At 44.2% G+C, this 12,411-nt stretch overlaps 1 protein-coding gene across 1 annotated transcript in view; it reads right to left on the bottom strand.

Moving 5' to 3' along the window:
* Positions 1–12,411, bottom strand: part of gli2a (GLI family zinc finger 2a) — a gene marked incomplete at its 5' end in the record, with an annotated part of 67,359 nt that overhangs the window by 19,620 nt on the left and 35,328 nt on the right. The window contains 2 exons of the mRNA XM_079170144.1: positions 2,882–3,091; positions 6,793–6,998. Of these exons, the coding sequence (XP_079026270.1) occupies positions 2,882–3,091; positions 6,793–6,998 (416 nt within the window). The remainder of the gene's footprint in view (positions 1–2,881; positions 3,092–6,792; positions 6,999–12,411) is intronic.

The following is a 12,411-nucleotide window of genomic DNA, read 5'->3' as shown; positions in this document are numbered from 1 at the left end:
CCGAAAAATTCATAAGTGGGACCTGTGGCACTGACAACCCCCCCACCCTGACACATGTGTCCGCAACTTTTCCACCAGCACACTTCAGCACAGCAGCACTCAGTGTTTCATGGCTCAACCGTAAGCCTCGCAATTCACTTATCCAGAGGATAAACAGGGGTCGGAGGGGGAGGCGGGTGAGGAGCCATACTATGGGTTCACTGAGGGCTCCCAGTTTTTGCGGTGGGTCTGCTGAATATTAGTGCATAAATTGATTTTTAATATGGGTTTTTATCTGCGCTGCCTTCCAAAACTAACGCTGAGGGATGAAGCACATATTTGCCACCTCTGCCACTACTCCTCCTCCCACGCTCTGGCAGTAAATGAGGCCTTTGATTCAGGCCGAGGCTGCCCGCGATGACCATTAGCTGGCCGTCTTGGTCAATACGGACCTTGTGTCTCAAGGCCGCAATGGAAGAGCCTCCAGGCTGGCAGAGTGGCCTAAACCTAACCACATCACTCCTAGCACGGTCCAACACTAAATAAAAGCTGCCGGGATGGTGGCAGCAAGTGTGGACGCTGCGTAGAGCGGAGGGAGTTGCGGCTATTTGAGCAAACAGTCTCGCCAAACAAGTGCGGGCGAGGCAGGACAGCGGTGGTCACTGAGGTGGTTGGAGGTAGAGAAGAAAAAGGAGGAGGACGGAGAGGTGGTCTACAGTTTCTGCAAGGCTCCTAGTCCTTCCATTTTGTGGTTAACTAAGTGATTGAGGTCATTTTAAACATTAATTGCCAAGCAGTCCCGCATCGGAATCACTTCCTTTCCGCACCGCTGTGTTTTCCTACCTGTGCGTGAGGATGCCTGCCTTTGCGGTGTCGTGTGTTAACCGTGTGACACTGTAGTGGTGAAAGCAGTGGGGCAGATTAGTATTTTCTCTCTCTGGGTGGGTGGTTGGACGGGATGACAGAAAGAGCGAGGGGCTCCTGGAGCCGGGCGGGCGTCGGTGCCAAGTGGAGTATTTGATTATCAGGCATCGAAAAGGCTGACTTTCACGGACAGATTTCCAGTCTGTGTGCTTTCTGTTCCCCATTCATGAGGGCTGAAGGTTTCTTGGATGCGTTTCGCTGCTGAGATCAAACGTCTGTTCTGGTGCCGGACCGTCATCTTGATAGAGGCCCCGGGTTCTTACCGGCAAAAGCGAACAGGCTGGCCTCTGTGAACTTGTGTGCAAACACGTGTGAGCATTTGCCCGCCTATTTGCCTGGCTGTTACATTTTTTGTGCACCACTGTGTGTGTCTCAGCGCTAAGCTGCCTCATCCCCGTCGTTCAGTGGACAGCCGTGCAGCCCGTGAGGGTAACCTCTGCCTTAACCACCCGACAAAGAGAGAGCAGACGCAAAGGTCTCAGAGCAACACTCCGCCGCACACGGACACATTCTCCTCATGCTGCTCTTTTTGCAGTTGCCCTGGATTTGTTTTGTAGGACGTTGCTCAGTAGAAGCACACCTGAACCACCATCAGAACAAGAGACTCTTAGTGAACACGTGCTTTTACGAGCTCCTGGCCTTTGGGCTTTTAGTGTTTATGCACCCTCAACCCTCAACTAGCTGCGGCCCCCATACTACGTGTAAGTCTAAAGAGCTACACTAGCTTTGATGTGGTGAACTCTTCCATGAAAACGCCTCAAGAGGAAGAATAAGAGGATGGTATAAACATGCCTGGTGCAGAGAACAAAGGGCAAGATGGATGTTAAGTCTGGCTGTTACTGTACCAGGGATGAAAGGCATGTGCTTTAGTATTACTGGGATGGCAGTTATTAAAGATAATTATTCATTTTTGACATGGAAATATAAAACTGACATATCATGTTGGTGATTCAGTAAGCTTTCCAGTAAAGGTTCAGCATCTGTATGAGACGCATCATTATGAGACGTTCAGAGCAACTGAAGTAGTACGAAGAGCAAAACAGTCCAATAAGGTTGGGAGGATGGGTCAAACATACACGGGACACTCACTCAGGGGACCGCCGTCCGTGTCCCGTGCCTACTTTCACTGATGAAGTCATGTCACTTGATGTTATGTCACTGAGTCACATGAGGTTATGGCTGTAGCTTAATTGACGTAACAAGCGTACTTATTTTAAGCCAAACCATGATATTGTTTTTAACCCTAACCAAGTAGATTTGTGGCCTAAACCTAACCACAACCGTTTCACATCATTAAGCACTTTACAACGTTACCTGTGACTTACTACAATGTTAACCATGTGTTACGTTAACTGTGACTTATTACTATGTCAACATTGTGTTACAATGTTAACTGTCACTTATTACAATATTACCATGTGTTACAACGTTAACCGTGGCGTTTCACAAGATTAACACGTTAACCGTGACATTTCACAATGTTAACCGTGTGTTACAGCGTTAACCGCCACTGCTACACAACATTAACACGTGCAAACCCTCTGCTTCAAGAAATTACGCAAAACGCTGCCCAAACAGCAAATAAATGAAGAGTGGGGAGATCACATTGAGCAGTGTTAAGTCTTGTAGTAAAAGATCTTGTCAATTTCAGAAGTCGGAATCTCCCAGTGAAACCCAAATATGCTGCGTTTCATTGGGAGTAAAATGTGGATTTCATAATAACAGATTTCGAATTAGATAAACAAAATGTGTTACTAGATTAAGATATGATAAAATGACGTTGAAATCCAACAGTTTTATAATCTGATGTGCTATTAATGTATATAGTGTAATTCTCATTTTATGAATAGCAAATTGTAACTGTAGATATGCCGCTACACTGGACTGTACATTCATAAATTGTTTAGGTGCAGTATAACATTTTAAGTTGTATTTCTGTCAAAAGGCAACAAATCACAAGCTGTCAGTTCATCCTCACCATCCACAGGGCTGATGTATTCTGGCAGATGAGCTGCCGCAGCAGCAGCCGCCGCGGCTGCTGCTGCTGCACTGCTCTGCATCAGCAGGTCTCCGTAAGGGCTTCGCTGGCTGGCACTGGCCATCAGGTGGTAGTACTCTGTGGGGTTGGCCCCTGGTGGTGGAGGAGGGAGACTAAAAAGGGCGCGTTCCTTCAGGTGTTCGTGGGTCACTGCAGCAGAAATGGGAGGAACAAATAGAAGATGTAGGAGAACAGGTTTATTTTTTTTCTTCTTCTTGAAAGAAAAAAAAATGTCTACTTGTCTTCATGGTCACATGGTCAATTTCCCATCCCCCTCTGTTTATGCCGACTTGTAATTTTAGCATGTGTTATTATTTTTAAACATTCATCGTCTCGTGAAAGAAATTTGACCATATCAAGAAAATAAAAACACAGATAATGGGATTGTATTAGATACAATACCGGCTGGTGCCACAGCACAGCGGTCATAACCCACAAAGTGATGCTGAACACTTTGACAAGTCAAAGGGACGCAAAAAACATTTAGATTTAGTTATTTTGCCTTCCCCTTGACAGAATGATAAAAACAGAGACAAAAACAGAAACAGACAAGAAGGACTGAACAGAGGAGACGAAGGATCTGCTTTACAGATTTGAGGATTCGCGCTTGCGTGCATGCCGCGGGGCATGAGCCTTTTGATAAAAGATGTCTGTCTTTGAGGCTCGCTGGGCTAAGGGAAAATATCTCTAGGGAGTGAAGGAAGTAGAGGGAGAGATGGAGCAGGGCGGAGTGGGGGGGGGGGCTACGGAGGGAAGGAATACCACATTCCTGCACTTCTCTAAGTTGGACAGGCTGAAGTCATACACTGCAGGTGCAAACAGACGCATGCTCATAATGCCGAGGAAGCCTTAAATGCTGCTTGTGCAAAGGTAATATTGACGTAAAATGTGTTAACACCTGCTCCTAATAAAGCCGCGTTTAAAAGTGTCAGGAACTATAAGAGTGAGAGATGGATTGGTTTTCCTTTTTCCTGCATCTAACTGTGCCTGTGTCCCCCTTTCCTCCATTTCCGGCTCCCCCCCTAACCTCCCCCAGTAGTGTGAGAGGGGACAGGGGTGTGGGCCGATGGAAGATTAATATGCATGCTGGTGGAAACAGGGGGATGTGGGGGTTGGGATCACTGAGTGGGAGCCAAGTGGGATATTGGGGGAGCAAAACCACAGCCTCCCCCCACCCTCTGACACATAATCGCGTATATAAACCAAAAAAATCTGGATCCATCAGAAGCTATTAGGCCATGGCTGTGGTAACAGTGCACAGGCAGTGTGTTTGTGCTCCGGCTGCAACGACCCGGGCATATACCTTTGGTTTGTCCGTGGCTGCCAGATCATGTTACCAACTCTGCAGAGTAGCATTTCAAGTCTGTGCGTGACCTCACTTATGGACACATGATGAGAGATAGCAGCTCCACCTCCACTGGTCCAAATTAAATCAGACAAAAGTAACACCGGTAAAAAGTTTTTTATTAAAAGAAAAACACAACACCATGTTGTAGTGAAACAATACTGACACTGTGTCTGAATTCCCTCTCTTGCTCACTCATCAACTACCCCAAATATAAGAAATGCTGGGCAGTTTACACCATAGGAGAAGTAAATTGACATTTTGGACTATGTAGGGCATACGTACATTTAATAAAATGACAGAACATTTACAGCTGAAGAGTCTGCAGGCATGCTAGTGGCTCTGTGGGGCTGCACTTAATTGCAGTGATGCTTTGAGCCATATGCTAACGTAAGTGACAATGCTAACATGCTAGTGTTTGGCATGTATAATGTTTTCCATCTTCACAGATGGGAAAGCCATTTGTTTTTTGCAGGTGTATTGGCCAATTCTGGTAGAATAGATATCCGCACACTATGCAGAGAACACTATTTTTTAGCTTTGGTCTACCGAAAGCTAAAACATATAGTGTAGATTTAAGTGTGCGGATATCTATCTCTCCTACCAGTTTGAGTTTTTTTTTTATACGTCCAGCTCCTTATTTAAGACAGCCGAGTGAAGCGGTGGTTATCCTGTATTAGCAAATTCGAAAACTTTACTTGATAAAATAAATCAAAATATAACAAGTTAAGGGGTAACCGCACAGTGAACGAGCAGAGAAGCTATGCAGGCTCTCCTTTGCTGTAACATGTGTGTTTGTGGCTGCAGCTGCTGTGGAGTTTATGGTGTTATATTATACAGCTCCCTGTTGATGCCTATGTTTTTATCTGCTGTTGATTCTGTAAGAAGTGTCATTTACTGTATGACACTAAATATGACCTGTTGCACCCGCCGCGGTGTCCATAGCTCTTTTTATTTATTACCGTGACGTTTACTCAGAGCACATTTGAACTGACCTACTCTTTATTTTCATTCAAGCACATTCGTTTTACTTTTACTTGAGTACAATATTCTAATACTCTTTCCACTTCTGAGTATACTTTAACACATGCCTGACACCCAGGTATCCCGATCAGAGGGTTTGCGTGTGCTCCACTGAGCTCCGTGGTTCCACTGACTTTATTTAGAGCTGTAGAGTGCCCTCCATTTGGAGCCATACCTCCCTGCCACTTTATCAGGGACAGCATCTCTTCCGCATTGCTTCTCTTGAAGAGCGGCGAGGCATTACTTGCCAGCAGCGTGTGCCTGGTGATTTATTGGTGCTGGGTGCGGGCCTGTGGCTCCTCACTTCTCCGACCTGTTGTTTGAGCAAGGGTAGCGAGGACAGGTCTGTCATCGTGTGAACTCAATGGTGCAGCGGTGACGCATGTTTCTTTACTGTGCTAATTTCCATGTTTTCTCCTGTAAAGACATATATACAGACAAGCAGGGAAGTTGCACATACCGAAAAGCATATCCCTGATACACCCACAAATCACCAGCATGCACACACTTGCCAAAACACCATAACAAGCGTGTGCCTCACTAGCTTATATCGGGGAGTGTATAGGGTGCAAGACTAATTATCACGTTGGTTAAATAATCAACTGTGTAAACTAAAGCGTGCATGCAGTGAGCTGCATCCACGCAGACACAGTTGGTTTATAGTGAACAGGATACATAAATTGTGAACCTGCTCAACTCTAATCCCACCTATTTAATGTTAACTTGTCAAAGATTTTCCACATCACTTGCAGTTTGTTCTTCACACTGTGTACATTGCATACATCATAAGAACACTGAGGCGGAGTGTTTCCACCTTGCATGATGCTGATTGCAACCTAACAGGTATTAGAGTGTTTATGGATGGAACGTGTGTGCCTGAGCATCGCAAGTTATTCACACATTAGCCATTTATATGAGTGAATGACTGCGTGTGAGTATTAGTATGTCTTTCTCGCACTCTGTTCCAGCGCTTGCCATTGGTAAGTAAATTGACTTCGTCCATAAGTGTGCGTAAATACTTTTATGTGCAACAAGTAACATAAAAGGAAACGATTCTCCAAATTCACCAGACAACGCAGCCCAGTAGGATGGCGAAAAACTGTTTAACAACTTTAACCACCAGTAAGAAAATAAGAAGAGAAATTTGATTGGCAGCTGCAGTTTGTGTTTGTGAAGCCATCCATAGTAGGTATCCAAATGTAATGTAGAGCGAAGAGCTAAAATACAAAGAGTTAAAAACACATGGAAGCAGCGTCAAAAAAATTGTCTTTAAACCCAGATGAGGAGTTGTCAAATTGATCTCAAGCCCTGTGCCACTTTGTGTTCCTCATGTGTGATACTGCTGTTCAGGTGTTATAGTGGTCGAGGTCGTTATACAGCAGTGTGATGGTTCATATTTTCCTGTGGTAATAGCAACATCTAATTGTAGATATCAGATCGATATCTTAGTCTATATCTTGGTGGTACATGGGGTGAATCTTACCTTCGGCAGGGCTCAGTCCTCGGGCCGCTGAGATCATGGAGAGGGTGGGGCTGCCGTGTACCGAGCGAAGGTAGTGCTCCATGTGGGGGCTGACGTAAGGATGTGGAGGGCTGAATGGTGACTCAACCATCCCAGGCAACCCGTGGGGAGATAGACGGATCAGGGAAATGTCTGAGATGACTGGACTGCCCGTCAGTCCTGGAGGTCTACAAAGAGGAATTCAAAATTAGACCAATCTAAATAAATGATACAAAGAAAGAAGGTGTGGAGGCAGGAAGGGATAGAGGAGGAGGGTCATAGGTAGATAGCAAGACAAAAAGCACATAGTGGGAGATGGAGGGGGGAAAAGACCTTGTACTAATGTGATTACTTGTATTGTGCTCCGTTATCATTGTGAGTGATCTTCATTGGTATGTTCATAGACAGGCCTTAACTTCTGTTATTCCACCAAAGTGTCTGCAGTCTCAATCCACTTACACCCTTTCCCCTTCCCAGTCCCACAGCTAATACATAATAATCCCCTCTTGTTCGCCTTCTCCTATTAAGCCCTAGAGCTACAGACAAGTCGAGACCAAGGGCTTTCCACTGCAAGGCTCCCAGGAAGCGTATTTGTTATCTGTTTGGGTGGGCAAAACTACAGGGTCTCTTACATCAGCTAATACATAGTGTCTGATAAGAGAGTGCAACTGGATGCTCAAAACCTTAAGTAGCTGCCAATAGCCACCTTTAGCAAGAAAAGTCAGAAGTTGTCTGACAGCCTGTCGGTCACAACAGGCTATACAGTAAATGTGTCATCTCTGACAGGTACTAGGCGGCTCTGCTTTCAGAAACACAGACAAGTGGGTGTTATAGTGCTCAACAGCCCCGAGGGGCTGAACTGTAGATAAAAACGTCTGGCTGGCCGCTGGCAGTGGCACAACCCTTTGAAGGGGCATTAGTACTTATGTCAAACCTAGTTCAGCTCTGATAAGAGGCCCGCCACTCCACCAGTGTGTGGTGAGAACACCTGGTAGTAGTCAACCCTCAAGGATGACTACTAAGCTGGGGGGAAGATGACTAATAGGTGAAAAGGCTGAATGACTGGTTACATTGCTGGTTTTACAGTAACTAATAAATTGTCAATCAACACTGTTTTAGAGCTTCAAATTGAAGTGGACTTTTAGGTTGAAACTGCTCTATGGTTGAACAGACCAGTAGATTACAATGCTTTACCTGGCTTACAAGTTAACTCCATCCAGGAGAAAGAAGGCATAGAAGACAACAAATACTGACTACAATTCATAATTACTTCCCCCCCATAAGCCATTGTCTTCCTGAAAAATGGACGTGGCAACAAGACACAAAACAAGTATTTTTAACCCTAATGGTATGGTAACTATACAGTAAGTCATCATTCAATCTCTCTTAAGATAAAAGGAGGAAAACAAGACCATGGTTAAGGGTATTAAACCTGAAGGGGAATGAGAAGACTCATGACTCTGTAATTCTTTCATGAGTACAATTTTAGGCATCGTAGCCTCCTTTCAAAATGGAATTCACTTCACTGTCAGTTAAACATTTTTATTTAAAATATTTATATTCTTTGGTCATTTTGCTCCCATGTTTATCCCAACTTCACGTTTTGTATTGAGAAAATGGAGTGATTTCATGCCGGTCCTTTTATGTGTCACAGATCACACACTACTTACTCCACTTCAATCCGCCTCATAACCGGGCGTCCCGTTCCCAACTCGTCGAATACTGATGCTTGACCAGTGGCCCACGGCGTCTGATACCGACACACTAGAGCGCCCTTAGACACAATGGGGGCTTACTTAAGCTAACTTAAATGTAAACCAATCGTAGTCATTATTAGACATTCAGAGCAAATAACATAGTATGAGGAGGCAGAAAGTCAGAGTAGGGTGGTGGGGAGGGAAGGTTAGATGGGTTTAAACAAACACAACTTTCACTTTCTGTACTTTACTAACACCAGTTACGTAACAAACATATTTGAACCCAAACCACTATCTTTTCATAAGCCTAACCAAGTAGTTTTGTTGCAAAAGTAAACCTAAAAACTCTGTTAAGCTAAAAACTAAGTAAACCTACATTTAAAGTTTATTTTAAGTCAAGACACAAGTAGAATCTGTATGTTTCCTTTGAACACGATTATTTTGAAAAGACGCTATGCAAGCAATGCCATCTAAAACTGACACTTGAGGTCTCAGTCTGAAGCTCAGAGCCACTGACCAGGTCGAGCGGGAGTGATTCATTTGTAGAAAATGTGACCACAGTGACACACTCATACAAGAACACAACACAATCAAAACAACAGAATAGCTGTCTTTATGAGGGCCGAAGAACTAATTCTGTTTAATCTGACAGTAAAGCAGCATGATGGCTGCGGTGAACACATGAGTGTTTATATGTGTGGTTTTAACTCTTGGCAGCAACAGCTGCATGTGTAAGAGAAGGATGTAAAGAACGGTTCATCTAAAAGTTTGCCCGGATCACTCAGCTGGTAACATGATTCAGTAATGCTTTTCAATTAAATATGGAGATTAGTAATGTTACATCTATGTTTTGTATCTCTGTGGACTGACATGCCTTAAGGCCAGTAAATAGTAGAGTTGGTCAACATTCTGGAGAAGCTTAAATATCTTATTATACATCTGAAATAAATTGGTCAGGGCTGTCAAATCATTTGATTCTGATGAAATGAGTGTGACTGGTTCAGGTTGCAGTTATATGTCTGTGTCTATGAAAGGGGGGCCTCAGACCTAGCATGCATGCTTGGCAGAACCCCCCCCCCCCCTCAGAGTTACCCTGCTCAGTCTCTCATTCACTGTCTCTGTGCGGTTGCCAGCCTGCACCCGGGCCCAGCCCTGCCCCGACTCGGGCCGAGCCAGCCAACCCAGAGCCTCGGCCCTCGCTCCATTTCCAGTAAGCGCCTGCAGACTGCCGGCCTTGTCCGAGAGCCAACTTTCTGCCGTCAGGCCCAGTCTTCCCCTACAAACAACCATAAAGAGCCCTCTGTTCTGGGCGGGAGGGGAGAAGTGAGAAGAAACAGACGCTCCATACACAAAAACATGCTTCCTTCGGTCCGCCTCGATGCAGCATACAGGGAGCTTGGCAGTGCCGCCTCAGATTAGTGGCTGGGTGCTTCACTGAAGGACTACCTGGGTAAGCTGGCACTGGTGCTGGCTTTCTTTCTTATCAGTCTGGGTGACTCAAGGGTCATCAAAGTAATCACACACTGGGATTGCCACGATTTAGCGAACGTCTAAAGCTATAATGCAATATCGTCTCATATGTTTCTAGAATGGATAGAATTTCAGAAAAGGCTCACAAATGTAATGCAGGAACCTGTTTAACACACTTCATCAATTACCTCCATCTCTAAAGGAAGCAAACACACATTGGGCCTCATGCAGCGATAGCAGGATCGGACACATGTACAAATTTGCTCTTGTTTTTGTTCGTATCCACACATGTTATTTTGTCAGTACGCATTGATATCTGGGATTCATCAAAGGTTTTCTTATTCTTCTCTTAAGAAAGAGAACATTTTATTGTCGAGAGCACTGTAACAAATCTTGTTTTCAGCGTCCACAAATTGTGTCCTACGCAAGTTTTAAATTTAAATAACATAAAAAAAACAAATGTGCATGAATATGGTAGTAAACTGTAGATTATTATATTAGGTTGTTAAATAAAGACTGTTTGTCCACTTATCAACAGTTGAGACTAAATAAACTCTTGGATGATATTGAATGCATTTTCCTGTAAAAGTTCACGTGTTCACTTTCTTTAAATATATTGAACCGAACCTCAATTTCACTGTGCTGAAGTTCTTCTTCTTATGTGCTGTTTTTGGGGGCATCTCTTCAATTCTTGGCCATGTGCCAGAGTATTTGCACACGGCACAGCACCTGCCCTTATATATTGTTCAGTGGGCGTTAGCTGTGCTAATAATAAACAATCTTCCACACCCCTCCAATTTATGCTGTAGTGGGATTCATCATTCAGCACACCTGGTAACAGGTTGGGTTCTCTCCACTGTCTGTGTCTCGGGCCCATTGGTTCCTACTGAAGGTGTAATTCTTTAATAACTGGTCACAAATGTATAGTTACATTTTTCATTTAATCCACATTTGGTGCTCTGATGAGTGATTTGGTGTATGTGGGACTGTGTAAGAGTGTGTGTTCATTGTAGTGAAGGAACATGTCAAATAGTGCAACAGTGTGGCTCAATGACGCGTTTAACAACAATATGGAGCTCTATGGCACTGATGAATCGAGCCGCAGCTACATACGTTAGTATAGCATCATCTAAAAAAAAGCTAGTTCAAACACAATGACAATGATGATATGAGCCCCCCCATTCTGTGATATGAGAATCCTCAGCGTGTTTCATGTGTTTGCTAAAGGTACAAATATAATCACAAGTGTGAAAATAAATACATTTCAAAACCATTTTGCAACACTTGACTACAATCTGCATCCGCCAACAATAGTTATTTGATTTAGCCGATAGCAAACCAGCGTGTCCACACACATCACTCCAGCTGCAGTAAATCACTCAAACGACCAAGAGTGTGTATGAAGGCTCGATAATAAGGTGAAATTTACTGCTGTTGCCTGTCAGGAGGCTGCAAATGATAGTCCCGTCTGGCAGGTACCATTATTGAAGCCTTGTTGATCCACCCTTTTTCTGACAAGATGTTACTTGAAGTCAGTGTGTTGTCGAGAGGCGTCAGTCACAGAGGTGCAATGCGAAGCTCTTTGAGGGCCTCAGAGCCCTGGGAGAGCCCTGTCTCTTAATAAGTGGCTGCCATTTAAAGAAACTTCCACCATACCTGAACACGATGGGTGGCTGGCCTGGTGGAAACGCACTCTAATCTAAATTCTTCATTGCTGCCAAACAACAGTAGCAGGAATCCGTCCTCGTAAGGATGATACTTGAGGAGGGCCAGGGAGAGATAGAGGGATAGGGAGCCAATGTGAGTCAGCAGATGACATGCTTTCGACTAGGTAATTGCTATTTGTCTCTGTGTTCTGTGATTCCATGCTCTCTGTTGTTGCATTGTTAAAACTCTGCTGTGAGAAAAAGGGAATTGGACATGGTGCAGCTTGTAGAGCACATGAGTAACCCTGCGAGGAAGTACATACCAGAGTGCACGTGTGAAGTGAAGTGTGGCTTTTTGGAACAGGCAGAATACCTTTTGCCTTCGGACAGGGTCGACTAACTCTTCATATGGACTGGTTATTGGTGGTTATAAGGTTATTGTAAGGTAATTGTAAGGCAAATTTAACCAATCTAGTTTCACTGTAGTGTGAACATTTCTGCAACCTAACTTAGGAGGTCAGTTACCTAAACCTATCAAATGTAATCTGTTCTATTCCCCCAGTTTACCACAACTTTAAAACTGACTGTTCGGTCCGTAAGAAAATACCTTCCCTCAAAACGTACTTGAGAGTGCAGTTTACTTGTGTGGGAACGCAATTTTGTCGGACAGGTTTGTTCTCCAAGTGATGCCTTTGAAAATCATCCATCTTCACTGCTACAAGATGCTTCCCATGCAACTTGTTTTCAAGGTGAGGTGTTAAAGCCACACTTTCAACTTCAAGTTCCCT

Source organism: Pholis gunnellus (assembly GCF_910591455.1).
Source record: "Pholis gunnellus genome assembly, chromosome: 12".
Taxonomy (NCBI): Eukaryota; Metazoa; Chordata; class Actinopteri; order Perciformes; family Pholidae; genus Pholis; species Pholis gunnellus.
Note: the sequence above shows the minus strand (reverse complement) of the source record. Positions and strands in the feature narration are given on the sequence as shown.